At 41.8% G+C, this 16,051-nt stretch overlaps 1 protein-coding gene across 1 annotated transcript in view; it reads left to right on the top strand.

Moving 5' to 3' along the window:
- col15a1a (collagen, type XV, alpha 1a) overlaps window positions 1–16,051 on the top strand; it is a 59,309-nt gene that overhangs the window by 18,273 nt on the left and 24,985 nt on the right. Inside the window, exons 3-12 of the mRNA XM_089125942.1 lie at window positions 2,878–3,425; window positions 12,167–12,241; window positions 13,593–13,685; window positions 13,870–13,981; window positions 14,209–14,246; window positions 14,313–14,456; window positions 15,062–15,088; window positions 15,445–15,507; window positions 15,756–15,833; window positions 15,916–15,978. Coding sequence (XP_088982068.1) covers window positions 2,878–3,425; window positions 12,167–12,241; window positions 13,593–13,685; window positions 13,870–13,981; window positions 14,209–14,246; window positions 14,313–14,456; window positions 15,062–15,088; window positions 15,445–15,507; window positions 15,756–15,833; window positions 15,916–15,978 — 1,241 coding nt within the window. The remainder of the gene's footprint in view (window positions 1–2,877; window positions 3,426–12,166; window positions 12,242–13,592; window positions 13,686–13,869; window positions 13,982–14,208; window positions 14,247–14,312; window positions 14,457–15,061; window positions 15,089–15,444; window positions 15,508–15,755; window positions 15,834–15,915; window positions 15,979–16,051) is intronic.

Raw genomic sequence — 16,051 nt, 5'->3', positions numbered from 1 at the left:
TGCTGTGATCACATGATCAACATATTTGCCCAAGCCCTTTAACCTTTGGTCCATTCCACATTCCCGATAAGCAATAATGTGCTCCTTCCTTGTTACTCATCCTGACACTGACCTCGATCCACTGAGAGCCAGTCACTGACCTTCATCTCTTCATCAGAAGCCTTGTGTTGTCGATCTTCAGGCGAGAGGCACATCTGCTCTGGAGTCATAAAAGTGCAAATCATATAGATGTCTTTATACTTGCTAAGCGTTTCCACTTGTTGCACAACAGACTGGTGAAACTAGGAAAATCTAAAGATTCTTTGATTCACGAATGGCAGGTCAACAGATTATTGCTGTCATTATTGAGCGTGTTTACATGCACAGCAAAATTGTAACCGGTTTAGATGCATGTAAGCATTTACACTGTGATGCATGCGTTCTCAACTCCAATCTATGCATTAATTTATGACTGTAAAGATGTAAACATTTCATATTACCTTTCAAGTGCACGTCATAATTCCTCTTCATAAAAGGTAAAGTTGGCATGAAATTGAATTTACCCCATTAATTTTCATAGGCACAATTTTCATTTCTTAAGGCATGTTACCGGGTTTATTGTGATTTATTTATCAGTGACAATATAATTATAATTATTTATTATACTACACTGAAAAAAAAAAGTGATTTAAAAGTTGCTAGTATAGTTCGCGAGCCGTTTCACTCGATACATCAGTGCAGCGCTCAGTGACTTCATACGGTCTCTCTGTTCTCTAGATCTTCTAAACAATCATCCTGAACTTGACATCTGACCTGTAAAGTATTTCTCATCTGAACTGACTGACCCCTCTGCTTCTGTCTGTCGCTGGGCTGGTGTGTGTCGCTGGTGTGTGTTGCTGGTGTTTTCCGAGGTGAATAATAGTTTTGATCCGATAAAAAGTCGTGTGAATAAACTAAAAAAATCAACTTGAAATGGGAGATTCCTTAACTCCAGTGGGCATCTGAGACAGAAGCCTCTTTGAGACTGGATGTTCAGTATTTAGCATTAGTGTTCTAGCAGGATCTCTTAGTTCTTCTAGTATTAAGTTGTGCTGTAAGTGTGTAGATAGCAGTGTTGTTTCTTTCTTCAGGCTGTTGTGTTTCCTCAAGGATCTACAAGTCTAATTGTGCAGGCACGTTCATCACAGCGGTTCTGTTAGCCCACGCTAACCGCTTCCAGATGAGCGCGTGTCGTCACAGAGCGAGCGATTGTTTGTGCAGGTCTCCTCGACTCTGATCAAGACCATGTGTGTCTCCAGGTCTTCAGCGAGGACTCGACTCGAGCGTCGGCTGGTAGGCCTCGGGTTGATGTGCTCGGGAGCTGAAGTGGAAATGAAGCTGATCTGTGATCAGCTCCGGCTTCAGGGTGTTTTGGTTTCTCATCTGCAAGGGAAACGGAGATTCTTCCTTAAAACAGAAGCTGATTGAAGTGGAATGAAGATGTAGGACATGGAGGGAGTTTACAACCCTGGATAAGTGTGTGTGTGTGTGTGTGTGTGTGTGTGTGTGTGTGTGTGTGTGTGTGTGTGTGTGTGTGTGTGTGTGGTAATAAAACTGCAGGACTGTTGGCCGCCGCTCAGCACATAAACAGGAAAATGCATGGAGTGATTATAAAGACCTTAATTTGAGATGAATTGTAAGCTGGACTGAGACTTTAAGATGGACTGAAAGATTTTACACAGGAGCTCATAATAATAATGTCTCGTATTTGGTAAAGCATGCGTTGTCTGCGGATGGGATCGAAAAATCTTAAAAGCTGGAGTCAAACTCAGATTCATCAAACAACTCTGATAATAATCATAAATGTGTGTTGATCATCAGATCCTCATATTAGAGTGATTTCTGAAGGGTCATGTGACACTGAAGACTGGAGTAATGATGATAAATTCAGCTTTGATCACAGGAATAAATTACACTTTACTGGATATTCACAATATATTCTTTCATTTGAAAGTCATGAGTCTAGTATCTGTAAAACCGCATCTTAAAAATATATATCTAAATTACTCCATATGCTCTCATTGACGAATGTGGAACAGTTCGTTCATGTGTTCATGACATCAAGGCTAGATGACTGTAATGCTCTACTGGGTGGTTGTCCTGCACGCTTAATAAACAAACTCCAGCTCGTCCGAAACGCAGCCGCTCCAGTTCTTACCAGAACCAGGGAGTATGAGCATGTTAGACTGGTTCTGTCGACCCTGCATTGGCTGACTATTAAACATTGTATACATTTTTAAAATATTGCTGATTACTTATAAAGCACTAAATTGTTTATCTCCAGTACTTGAGCGAGCTCTTAACGCATTATAGTCCTTCACGTGTATTGCGATCTCGAAACTCCGGCCAGTTGATAATCCCGAGAATATCTAAATCGACTGCAGGCGGGAGATCCTGTTCCTATTTAGCACCAAAACTCTGGAACAATCTTCATAACACTGTCCGGGAAGCAGACACACTCTATCAGTTCAAATCTAGACTAAAAACACATCTCTCTGGCCTAGCACACATATAACACACTATAGACTTCCTAAACTCAACATTAGGCTGCAATATTAATCTCATGTTATCACTGTATAAATTAGCGCTGTATAAATGGAGGAGACTTGACATAGAAAAAAGACTTTACATTGGAATAATATTTGACTGTTTTTACTGTGTGTTTGATGATGTTTTCAGGAGGCAAATGTTAGTATGTTGCTAAGCTAACGGGTCACATTGTAAATGTTTTATTTTTGAGAGATTTAGCTCAAGCTGGACAGCTCAACATATCCACTAACACTATCCGGCTCCTGTGGCCGGAGAATATCCCAGCATTAACCGCTGATTTGCTCTGTGTGTGTGTGTGTGTGTGTGTAGAGAGCGGCTCTGGCGGGCAGCTGGACCTGACGGAGCTCATCGGCGTGCCCTTGCCCCCGTCGGTCTCCTTCATCACGGGCTTCGAGGGGTTCCCCGCGTACAGCTTCGGGCCGGACGCTAACGTGGGCCGCCTCACGCGCTCCTTCATCCCCGACCCGTTCTTCCGGGACTTCGCCATCATCGTCACGGCCAAACCCAGCAGCCGTCGGGGGGGAGTGCTGTTCGCCATCACCGACGCCCTGCAGAAGGTGGTGCAGCTGGGGGTGGCGCTGGCGCCGGTGGAGGACGGGTCTCAGCGGGTGCTTCTGTACTACAGCGAGTCCGGAGACGCACACACGCGCGAGGCGGCCTCCTTCAAGATGGCGGAGCTCACGGGCCGGTGGGCCCGGTTCACGCTGGCGGTGCAGGGCGAGGAGGTGAAGCTCTACATGGACTGTGAGGAACACCACCGCGTGGCCTTCCACCGGAGCCAACACACACTCTCCTTCCAGCCCAGCTCCGGCATCTTCATCGGGAACGCTGGAGGAACACGGATGGAGCCCTTCCTGGTGAGTTTCTGATTTACTGTTTACACACTGCTTCTGATCCAAACCCTCGTTTTAAAGCCCCCTGGAGTCAATAGTTGGACCTCTTCTTTCATCACCAAAATTACATATTTAAACGGTTTTTTTTCTTAAATAAAAATCTCTTCATGCCTTAAAATATCTTGAATGTAACTCGACACCCTTGCCTCATTCTATGAATATCCAAATGAGCCCCGCCTCCACTCACTCACTCACTCAGAGATCCACTGGTTGTCGATCACACGTTGATCTGATTGGTTACAAGGTGGTTTGTGACGTCAGAAACACCAAAGCGTGTTTTTGAGACTGTCTTTGGTTCACTGCAGTTTTAAGGAGGAAATACTCAGCAATGCTGTCCACTTATCAACGCACACACGGTTAAAGCGGATTAAACACTGCTTTTTGCTTCCTCTTGCTTGGATAAAACACGCTTAAATGCATTGAATGCCCTGGTTAGGATGCTCACGAGGTTTGGGGCGAAGTGTGTTATGCCCACGTGTGTGTGTGTTTAGCATCACTAACTAACAGAGTTACGGTGCGGCTCGAGTCTGTTTACCTTTAATCTGAACTTCCTCACAGCGCATAATACCATAAACCACAGTATTGCACATTAATCACAGGGATATGACGGGAAGGTTGTGATGACCATAGTTGTGGACGGTTGCTGCTTTTTCATAAAGGATAAGAACAAAAGACATGCATCGTTTCTAAACCAATTAAAGAGCGTACATTAGCATCACAGATGTGTCGTATAACCGTCAGCTCGGGCGAGAGAGGCGCCAAGACATTGATTTGTGGCTCGTTCACATTCTGAACAACATTGGACAACATCATCCCGCCACAAGAGCGGCGACGTGGCAGTCTTACACGACTGGAGACATGAGCACGGACGTGTATTTTCATTTTTTTCCCTTTTTGGACCACTAAAGTGTATGAATTAATGTTTTCCCCTTCTTTCTTCTCTCTCTCTCTCACACACACACACAAAATGATTTTTTTCTGACATAAAACAAACAATGAGATGTTTAGCACAATGTCCGAGCTGCTCTTTTCCATGCAATGCAAGTATACAGTGAATTCGGTTAATTCTCCTCAGATTTTGAAAATAAATTAAAACAGACTCCGCCCACACGCTCTTCTGATTGGCTGTGGGTTTTGATTGATTTGGTTGCGAGTGCAGTGAGTTTGCAGAGAGACTCCGCCCACACGCTCTTCTGATTGGCTGTGGGTTTTGATTGATTTGGTTGCGAGTGCAGTGAGTTTGCAGAGAGACTCCGCCCACACGCTCTTCTGATTGGCTGTGGGTTTTGATTGATTTGGTTGCGAGTGCAGTGAGTTTGCAGAGAGACTCCGCCCACACGCTCTTCTGATTGGCTGTGGGTTTTGATTGATTTGGTTGCGAGTGCAGTAACTTTGCAGAGAGACTCCGCCCACACACTCTTCTGATTGGCTGTGGGTTTTGATTAATTTGGTTGCGAGTGCAGTAACTTTGCAGAGAGACTCCGCCCACACACTCTTCTGATTGGCTGTGGGTTTTGATTAATTTGATCGTGTCCGAGAGTCTTGTGTCTGCTGTGGACAGACGTCTACAGTGTGACTTCATGCCGGTGGTCAAAAATCTTGCTTGAGAGATTACAGTTTTTCTCGATTGTTTACACATATTTTCTGGTACTCGAGACACAATGGCCACAACATGTAACTCATTGACCAACCCCCTGAACCAATTCTGCTGAACTACAAGCACAATTCCTGCTTTACACTCAAATTGCAGTTGTAAAACACACGTTTTTCAAAACACTACACACAATTCTCTGCATTTGGCATAATTTTCATGCACAAAATCTCTTGTTTTCATGAGGAACACACACTGCCATTCAAATATTCACACTGACTCGTCACACGGGCAAACACCCGTCACACAGTTTTACAATTAGCGATCAGAGCTTTAGCATAAAATTCCAAAACCAAAGAGAGGATGCAGCATAGATATTTATTTATTTATTTTTTTACTGTAACAGCATAAAAAATTCTGTTGTTTTGTATGTAGACCACTGTATGTGCAACTTTGTGTTGGTTGGGGTGTACAAAATGTGGGATCTATCTCCCATTGATTTTGTGGGAAAAATACAGTAAAATATATTTGTTACCGTGTATTTGTGTGTTCTGGGTATAAAAACAATATTCTCAAATATTTTACAACACAGTTGTGTATGTAATATCTGTAGTAAGTGTAACACTGAACAAAAAAAGGCCCAAGTCATTATGATGAATGGAGAAGAAGTGTTTTACATTGATCACATCAGTGTTCAACTGGTTCTTATAAATGTCTATTCATATGATGGTTTGTGTGTGTCCATTTTGAGAAGAAATAACATTGTTTTAAATGTAAAGTTTCATTTTGCAGGAGAATTGAGGGGTTTTGCCAATTGTGTGAGTGTTTTTAGATTTGTGTGTAGAGTTCTGAGAATATGAGGCATACTTTCAGAAAATGTGTGTAAACAATCGAGAAAAACTGTAAATAAAACAGATCAGTTGTGCTCATTGGTTACAAAATACGACCTTTCATTCTTTTGTGTTGAGCAGATGAGTGTGTTTGGAAACGAGGCCGTCTCACTGTACTTCAGTGTAGATGCCAAGAGACAGAACACACACATGCACACGCACACAATCTCACACACACACAATGGGCAAAAAACCGTCAAGTTTTTATTCAGAACACACAAATACACTGTAACAAACATATTTTATTTTTCCCACAAAAACAATGAACACAGTGTACATCCCGAACTACACACAGTTGCACATACAGTGGTCTACAGAACAACAGGAGGATTACTGTTTACTGATTACTGTGTACAGTAAAGCCATCCGCTCTTCTTCTGCTTCGGTCTGAACGCTGAAGCTCTGACTAGAAAACTGTGGCGTGTGTCGAGTCAGTGTGCAGATCTGTGATTCCTCATGAAAACAAGAGATTTTCTGCAGGTAAATTGTGCCAAAAGCAGAGAACTGTGTGCAGTGTTTTGAGAAAGTGTGTTTTAGATCTGCAGTGTGTGTGTAAAGCAGGAATCGTGTGTGTAGTTCAGCAGAACTGGGGTTGTGTGTCAGTTACATGTTGTGCTCATTGTGTGTCAAGTACCAGAATTTGTGTGTAAAATTGAGAAAAACTGTATTATAAGTCATGGAGTTTCGCTGTCGTGGACTGATATTCTTTTACATTTACAGCAATTTTTAAACTATATTGTTTAAATCCAAATGAAGTGTTATTGTGCATCACGTCTGGCAAAGACACCGTTATCTGAGTAATCACGACTATATGTGCAGATTTACTGTCCAGGTTTGGAGTGTCCTGCTCTCCTGTCGGCGCATGTGTGTGTGTGTGTGTGTGTGTGTGTGGCCAGAAGATGTGATTTGCTGAGTCAACACAGGCTGTTGATGGACTGCCTGAATAAACGAGTGTTTGAGAGCGATGCGTTCACAGCTGCAGTCCGTCTGTAAAACTGCAGCTTCAAGCAACACTATAAATACACCACAGTTGTTTTGTTATATGTTCACAAAATTACAGAAAATTGAAAGTAGGTTTGAGAAAATTTTACAGAAATTATTAAGTGTAAATACACTCCTCTAAAAGATTATTAGGAACACACACTAATCCTGTGTTGGACCCCCTTTCACCTTCAGAACTGCCTTAATTCTCCGTGGCGTTGATTCAACAAGGAGCTGAAAGCATTCTTCAGAAATGTTGGCCCATATTGATAGGATAGCATCTTACAGTTGATGGAGATTTGTGGGATGAAGCTCCCGTTCCACCACATCCCAAAGATGCTCTATTGGGTTGAGATCTGGTGACTGTGGCGGCCATTTTAGTACAGTCAACTCATTGACATGATCAAGAAACCAGTTTGAAATGATTCATGGAGCATTATCCTGCTGGAAGTAGCCATCAGAGGATGGGCACATGGTGGCCATAAAGGGATGGACATGGTCAGAAACAATGCTCAGGTGGGCCGTGGCGTTTAATCGATGCCCAATTGGCACTAAGGGGCCTAAAGTGTGCCAAGAAAACATCCATTACATCCATTACACCACCAGCCCAACAGTGGGAACAAGGCATGATGATCCATGTTCTCATTCTGTTTACGCCAAATTCGGACTCTACCATCTGTTCAACTTCAACTGGCCAGTTTTGGTGAGCTTTCTCCTATTTGTAGTGGAGATGAGTGGTACCCGGTGGGGTCTTCTGCTGTTCAAGGTTGTGTGTGTTGTGTCTTCTTCACAAATGCTTTGCTGCATACCTCGGTTGTAACGAGTGGTTATTTCAGTCAAAGTTGCTCTTCTATCAGCTTGAATCAGTCGGCCCATTCTCCTCTGACCTCTCGCATCAACAAGGCATTTTCACCCACAGGACTGACCCATACTGGATGTTTTTCCCTTTTCACTCCATTCGTTGTAAACCCTAGAAATGGTTGTGCGTGAAAATCCCAGTAACTGAGCAGATTGTGAAATACTCAGACCGGTCACGCTCAAAACTGCTTAAATCCCCTTTCTTTCCCATTCTGACATTCAGTTTGGAGTTCAGGAGATTGTCTTGACCAGGACCGCACCCCTAAATGCATTGAAGCAGCTGCCATGTGATTGGTTGATTGCATAATTGCATTAATGAGAAATTGAACAGGTGTTCCTAATAATCCTTTAGGTGAGTGTATTTTAATTGAGCAGATCTGGGTTAAGTGTACCAGTCAACTAGATTTAGTTCACTCTTTGAGAAGACTATTTGAGATTAACTTTTTCGAGACTATTACAGGTTTCCCCAATAGTTAAAGTGTTCACCCTCATGGATTGAGAACTCCTTGCTGTCATAATGATGGAGTGTGTTCTCCTTACCTGTGGAATGGGATTCTCCTGCTTTATGGAGATAATCATGGGAATGTTTGCTCGGTCTCGTTTGGTTCTCCTGTTTCATCGGGCAAACACATCAGACTGAGGAGAGGAGAGTTGTTGGGGTTCAGGGTGATAGCCTTTATTTCCCGTCCCCCTTAAAGCGGTGGCCCCTTGGGGAGTCACCAATTGATCATTAGTTTCCTTCACGGTGCTCAGAGGATGAGGCCTGTTGTCCAGGCCAGGGTCTCTCCTATTGCATCCCTCACAAGAGTTGGGGACCTCCAGGCTCTCTCTGTTTCTCCCGGTTTACTCCTGGGAGGGTCAAAGCCATTCTCCACTGTAGGCCAGGCTACGAGCCCAAGGTGCCTCTGGACCAGCTCCTCTGGTTGGGGGAAGTCGGAGGAGCTGTAGGTGTGTATTGGGTCACTCATTATCGGGGAGATTATGGAGGCTGTCTCTTCAGTGAATGTGGCACAGTTTGCCCTCGCCTCTTCTGATAAGAGTGGCGTCCTCTAAAGCCCTGCTATCAGGAGTTCCCCGAGGTCTGTGATGGGCCCTGCACACCTTCATCAGATGCTGGATCTCGAGTCCTCTCGTCCTGAGCTGTGTGAGACTGGCTTCAGTGTGACCCAGAGGGTGTTTCGTTCCCCAACCGTCTTTGTCGTCTTTGAGGCAGCGCATGTTCCCTCCAAAGGGAACGTGTCACAAAGGACATCCAAAGTTCTTCAAAATAACACATGGAGGACGTTAAATGCCATTTTCATATTTATTTATGTTCTCCCAACTTCGTAAAGTGCAAGGTGCTCACAGGTGAGGTAGCAGGAAAAATTTACAAGAAAAAAAATAAAGTCAATATACCAAAAACCAGCCTTGCATCAGGCCTACTACTTCAATCACAGCAGTCAGTTGATACAGCATTCACTACCAACAGTCTTTACCCTCCTGATCACTTCTTTCTGTGAGAGGAGTTCACAAAGAAGTTCACATTAACATCCCAATTCCCCTTCCCTTAACACCATACTTGGTATCTCCCACTTCCCATGATGCAACACAGCACAGGTATAAAAAACATAAGAAAAGTCCATTCCAGTCTTTTACCCAATTCAAGATGGCCACCACCCTGTATGCTGCTCCAGGTGACAATCAACAGTCTGCAACAAACGTTAAATGTCCTCAGGGTTAGTGCTCAGGTGGCCAGTCTGAGACACAACAGCACAGTTGTGAAGACATTTGTGTGGACAATCCATCTCTCATGTTGCTGGTACACTAAGGTAAATAAAGAGTCTTTAAAAACCAAGTATGTGTTCATGTGTTTTGTGGAAGAGCTAACCAGGGGTCACAAAGAGCTGAGGGTAGCTCTGTGACAGAACGTCTGGGGTTGTCTAGGGGTCGACTGTCTCCCTGATTCCCTAAGAAGTGAACGAGACACTGCGTCCCTTTGCCACGCCTCCTGAGTGCCCGAGGGCGACTGGCCTCCACCTATCAGAAGCGAGCACTGTTGTGTGCCGCGTCCCTTTGTAGCTCCTGCATACGCCGTCACATGTAACGCATGACTGAACACCAGTCGAGAGCAGTCTCTCTTTCTTTCTTTCTTTCTCTCTCTCTTTCTCTCTCTCTTTCTTTCTCTCTTTCTTTCTTTCTTTCTTTCTTTCTCTCTTTCTTTCTCTCTTTCTCTCTCTCTTTCTTTCTCTCTTTCTTTCTTTCTTTCTTTCTTTCTCTCTTTCTTTCTCTCTTTCTTTCTTTCTTTCTTTCTTTCTTTCTTTCTTTCTTTCTCTCTTTCTCTCTCTCTTTCTTTCTCTCTTTCTCTCTCTCTTTCTTTCTCTCTTTCTTTCTCTCTTTCTTTCTTTCTTTCTTTCTTTCTTACTTACTAAAGTACTGGAATTAACACTTTTATTTCATCTGGTGTGTCAAAAGTGGCAGATTTAGTTGACACAGAACATAGTACATGGCTTTGTGCACAAGAAATAACCAAACAAATGGGTAGGAAGTCAGAAAGAATAGTGCAGAATGTTTTAAGCAAGTTAAAATCGTCATTTCCTACATCATTTAATACGTTTCTTGAAAACTTTTTTGTTGATGGATTAAACCAAAGTTCTTTTCCTGAATTATTTGTAACACCTTATAATTGGCAGGATAATGGACAAATGAGACAACTTCTTTCCTTTAAAGAACTTCTGCATGTTTCTTTTTCAGACAGTAGTAAGCAGCTTTTGTATACAGCTTGTGTGAAGTCAAGATTTTGTGAACAACTTAAGAATAAGACAGATACAAAATGGAGGAGTTATTTATCTGCTCCTGATGTGCAATTACCTTCATGGCGTTTGTTTTATAAAAGTCCATTGCCAAAACGATCAGGAGATTTACAGTGGCGTATCTTGCACTGTGCATTAGCAACAAAAACTTTTTTGTTCAAGTGCAACCTTAGTACATCTTCTGTTTGTAAATTTTGCAATGTATCGGATACTGTGTTTCACATTTTTTTCGATTGTTACAAAATTTTACCTCTTTTGAATATTTTAGAAAATATATTTGAAGGTTTTGGTTGGAATTTTTCAAAAACAGTATTTATTTTTGGGTCTAAATATATTAAGTCTCAAAGTGAGTCCTGCACCTTTTCCAATTTTTTGATTGGTCAAGCAAAGTTAACTATTTGGAAAGCATATAAACTTGAAAATGAGGATAAAAGGATCAATATGGTAGAATTGTTCAAAGCTTTGGTAGAATCCAGAGTTAAAATAGAGTATGAATTTTATAAAATGAATAATGATATGCACATTTTTAAGAGAAAGTGGTGTATAAATGTTAATTTTATTTTTGTGAATGATGATGATAAATTAGTGTTTCAGTGGTAATGCTGAAATTTGAAGGAATTAATATTGTTATTTATTACTCATTGTTATTAATTATGAAAATGTGATTATTGTATAACATGAATAGAGAATCTTTCTTTCTTTCTCTCTTTCTTTCTTTCTTTCTCTCTTTCTTTCTTTCTTTCTTTCCTTCTTTCTTTCTTTCTTTCTCTCTTTCTTTCTTTCTTTCTTTCTTTCTTTCCTTCTTTCTTTCTTTCTTTCTTTCTTTCTCTCTTTCTTTCCTTCTTTCTCTCTTTCTCTCTCTCTTTCTCTCTTTCTCTCTTTCTTTCTTTCTTTCTTTCTTTCCTTCTTTCTTTCTTTCTTTCTTTCTTTCTTTCTTTCTCTCTTTCTTTCTTTCTCTCTTTCTTTCCTTCTTTCTCTCTTTCTTTCTTTCTTTCTTTCTTTCTTTCTCTCTTTCTTTCTTTCTCTCTTTCTCTCTTTCTCTCTTTCTTTCTTTCTTTCTTTCTCTCTTTCTTTCTTTCTTTCTCTCTTTCTTTCTTTCTCTCTTTCTTTCCTTCTTTCTCTCTTTCTCTCTTTCTCTCTTTCTCTCTTTCTTTCTTTCTTTCTTTCTCTCTTTCTTTCTTTCTTTCTTTCTTTCTTTCTTTCTTTCTTTCCTTCTTTCTTTCTTTCTTTGGTTGTTTCCCACACTCTGTGCCGTAGTGGATGGGAACAGGTGTTTGTCCTCTGGATGTGTAGCACTGAAGCTTGCCAACCTCGCCTCTGCTAATCAGGACCTCAGCTCGTTAGATCTTTGAGAAAACATGAGCTGTTACAGCAGGACTGACGATGGCCGCTCAAGATCAGATCAATGAAACATCAACTGTTGTGATTGTGAACAGAGCTGGAGTTCTGGAGTTGTGTTTCTGTGTGTGTGTACTGTGATTTACAGCTGCGGTGGCTGAGTTTCAACATTTCACAATCAGTTTCAGGCTGATTAAATTCTGGGAGAAATGAGTGCATGACCTCTCTCTCTCTCTCTCTCTCTCTCCCTCTCTCCAGGGCTCGATCCAGCAGCTGGTTCTGACGGCCGATCCCACGGCACCGAACGAGCAGTGTGAGGAGGACGAGCCTTACGTGAGTGTTGTGTCGTCTTCCCATCAATATGTCAAATATAATTTATGAATGTGGCACAAAATGAGGCATTTTTTATAGTAACTTGGGTAACACAATTGTATCAATATCAATACAAAAAAAAAAATGATGTCACTTCCTGGGTGTCTCTATTTTAGGGAATGTCACATCTGTTTTTTGTTAGGGTTAAGTTAGGTTTAATGTAAAATGATACACAGCAAAACATTTTTTTTACTTCAATTAATTGAATACCATTTCATCAGATTTGATCAGAATTATGAAATATGATGAAAAGTTTGTGGTGAGTTAATAAAAAGGTTTCACTTTATTTTGATGGTCCCTTTAACACATTCTGTTGACTATAACTAACGTTGACTTCACTAACTCTCACTAGAGTAGTAGTAGAGTACTGGTAGACTGGTGGGGTTAGGGATACAATAAGTTGCAAAGATATTTATAGTCAATAAAATGTCTGTTGGAGGATCATCACAATAAAGCGTTTGCAGATATTGAACAGACTGATGCTCTAATGAGAGTTAGTTGACATCTAGTTACTTATATTCAACTTAATGTTCAAAAGGGACCATCAAAATGAAGTGTTACCCTTTTTTCATTTTTTGATCACAAGTGACAGTAAAGACATTTATAATGTTACAAAAGATTATATTTCAGATAAAGACTGTTCTGTTTAAATTTCTATTCATCAGAGAATCATGAAAGATAAAATATATGACGGTTTCCACAGAAATATGAAGCAGCACAACTGTGTTCAACACTGATAATAATCATAAATGTTTCTTGATCATCAGATCCTCATATTAGAGTGATTTGTGTAGGATCATGTGACACTGAAGACTGGAGTAATGATGATAAATTCAGCTTTGATCACAGGAATAAATTACACTTTACTGTATATTCACATAGACAACAGATGATTTACACTGGAGTAATATACTGTATTTTTGTATCAAATATATGCAGCTTTAATGAGCAGAAGATTTATTATTGTTATGGTGGGGTAGATCAAAAAATAGGAAGGTTACAGACATTTGGTTTGTTCAAAACTACTACTATATCTTTTATACTATTCATTATGTGTTAGACACGGGTTAATATAACACTTTAAATAGTTTGATTCAGATGGTTTGGACTGTGTGTCTCTAAAGCTTCAAAAGCTTTTCCGAACCCAAAGCCCTTTATCCTGAGCAGTGGAAGTGTCCGGGAGTTTACAGTGGAGTGACAGCGCCGCCCTGTGGCTGAAGCTGGACGCTGCGGATGTGTGTTTAACTGCTGTGAAGCTGAGATTTGGAAACCCGAAAGGAATCACATTAAAACTGTGTCTCAATTCTTTCAGGCATCAGGTTACGGAAGCGGTTACGAGATCTACGACGACACGGAGACTGGCGACGAAGTGAAGAAAGTGCATGAAGAGAGAGAATATCCCACGGTGAGTGACAGCAGCGTTTGGTGGAAGTCAGATCCACTTCTCTTTTATTTAGAAGTGTAATGTTCGGATAGCGCTGTTTTCCATGACCTTCAGAGCTATTGCAGTTCTGCTGGCATCACTCACACACACACACACACACACACACACTGCTGTGATTGTGAGACTGTGTTTGCTGTTGTTTGAGGTTGAGCCGGTGAGAGCGCCCCCTACTGATGCTCCCTCGCTCCACACACACACAGATGATGAAGACTGGGCAGAAAGCTCCGGAGACCACATGATCATTAACACTCCCACAGGTGAACGCTCAAGCTTTTTCATCTCATTTTCAGCTTTCCCTTTCTTTCATGTTTTTTTTCTTATCTAATTTTTCACCAATCATATTTGAGCAACTATGTGTTATTCACCAGACCATATTTTTAGTTTACATCAGAAGCATTCGCAGAGGCCGCAGATCATTTGATTTATGCAGATTTCTTTATATGCGAGTAACAGCTGCAGTTAATATATTTAATGTTGTTTTCAGAGCCCATCAGATCAGAGGGAGCCTCTCAGGACAGACACGTGAGTCGGTTTATTCTCTTATCTTACACTCTTCCTCTCTGATAATAACGGCTGAGCGTTTGACAGGTCATCACCATGCAGAAAGGAGAGAAAGGAGACCGAGGTCCAGCCGGCGCGCCCGGAGCGCCTGGATCACCGCTGGGATCGGGAGAACCAGGACCCCGGGGCCCTCAGGGGCCGGCAGGAGCTCCGGGAGCCGACGGACAGAAGGTGAGGGACCCTGAAAAATACAGCGCTCATGAAAATGAACGAATCTTTTTCAGAATTTGTTCATTTCGTTCGTTGAGTGAACCAAATGACTTGAAAAAAGATTCGTTCATTTTGATGAACGTGTTCGAACAGGAGAGTCACGAACGCGCATCACAGAACAGAGCAAGGCGAGCATTTGAGCTTATAAAACTTCAACTTTGTTGTTTATTTATTAAATGAGTGATCGTTTCGCTTGATAAGACCCTCGTCAGGTTTCGTTTAAAGCCCTTTGAACAGTTTGCACTGAAACTGAAACCGTTTGGTTCCCATTGAAGTCCATTATATGGAGAAAATCCTGGAATGTTCTCATCAAAAACCTTAATTTCTTTTCAACTGAAGAAAGAAAGACATGGACATCTTGGATGACATGGGGGCGAGTAAATTATCAGCAAAAATTTTTTTAAAAGTGAACTAATCCTATAAAGCCACAAATGTCCATCATAAGCAGATGTTCAGTCTGTCACACACACTTGTTCCCGATTCCATATAGCGCTTCATATTCTTCATGAGCTGAACACACTGGAGGTTGGAGATGAATGTGTATTAAGGCTGTTTTTGTCTTCCAGGGACGTCCAGGGAACGACGGCGCCGCTGTGAGTATCTTCTGATCAGACGCCATAGAGTTATGAAATACAAAACCATTAGATGGAAATTACAAACATTTATTATTGATATTCTCAACTGCTCAAAAGTTTGCAGGACTTTTCAGCATCAAAACTTTTATGTGCTCTTTTATCATTTCATACTGAATTGTTGTGGCTCATTAAATTGAATTGTATTCGGACTTTATTTGCTCACTGTAGACCGAGACGGTTTTTTTAAGGTCCTTCCAAAGGTCATGACCTCACTGTGCTTCTGCTCCATCTGAGCGAGCGGCTGGTTCTTCCTTTGAACCAAACCAACATCCATGAATCTGAACTTTGTTTTGTTCCTTTTCCGTCACACACAGGGAGAGGTGGGACCTCCGGGGTTCCCGGGCCTTAATGGAGATCCGGGTCCCAAAGGGGACAAGGTACGACACACGTTTGCTTAACAAAGTGCCAGAAGTACATCTCCATGATAATGTATAACTCTTGAGAGACAGCCTGATTTATTGAGCTATTGATGGAATATAAATGTGCTAAAGCCATCCGTTCAACTTATTTTTTTTAAATAATCGTCTTCAGCAGCTGAATTTGACATTTCATTAACATCCGAACGGGAGGAACGAAGGAATGTTTCGCTGAGAGTCTGATGATTCGATCACTGCTTGTTCTCTAGGGCGATCCAGGTGTGGGCATCGCAGGGCCTCCAGGACCTCCGGGGCCACCAGGACGGCCAGGGGCGTTCAAGTCTCCGGTATGTGCTTGATTATGTAATTATGTATATCAGTGGATAACTCTATAACAGCACGAGCTCACTGAGGCTTTCTCTCGTGCAGGACGGCACTGACGGCTCGGGCTCCGGTTACCTGGACTTGGACAGTGACACAGAGGTGATACGGGTGAGTTATAGCCCTGTTATAATGAAGTTGTCTTTGCTGATGTGATCTCTTGATTCCATGAGGAATGAACGGC

This window comes from Pimephales promelas, chromosome 22, assembly GCF_988280905.1.
Source record: "Pimephales promelas chromosome 22, fPimPro1.hap1.1, whole genome shotgun sequence".
In the NCBI taxonomy this organism is placed as follows: Eukaryota; Metazoa; Chordata; class Actinopteri; order Cypriniformes; family Leuciscidae; genus Pimephales; species Pimephales promelas.
This window is presented reverse-complemented; position numbering and strand designations above follow the sequence as displayed.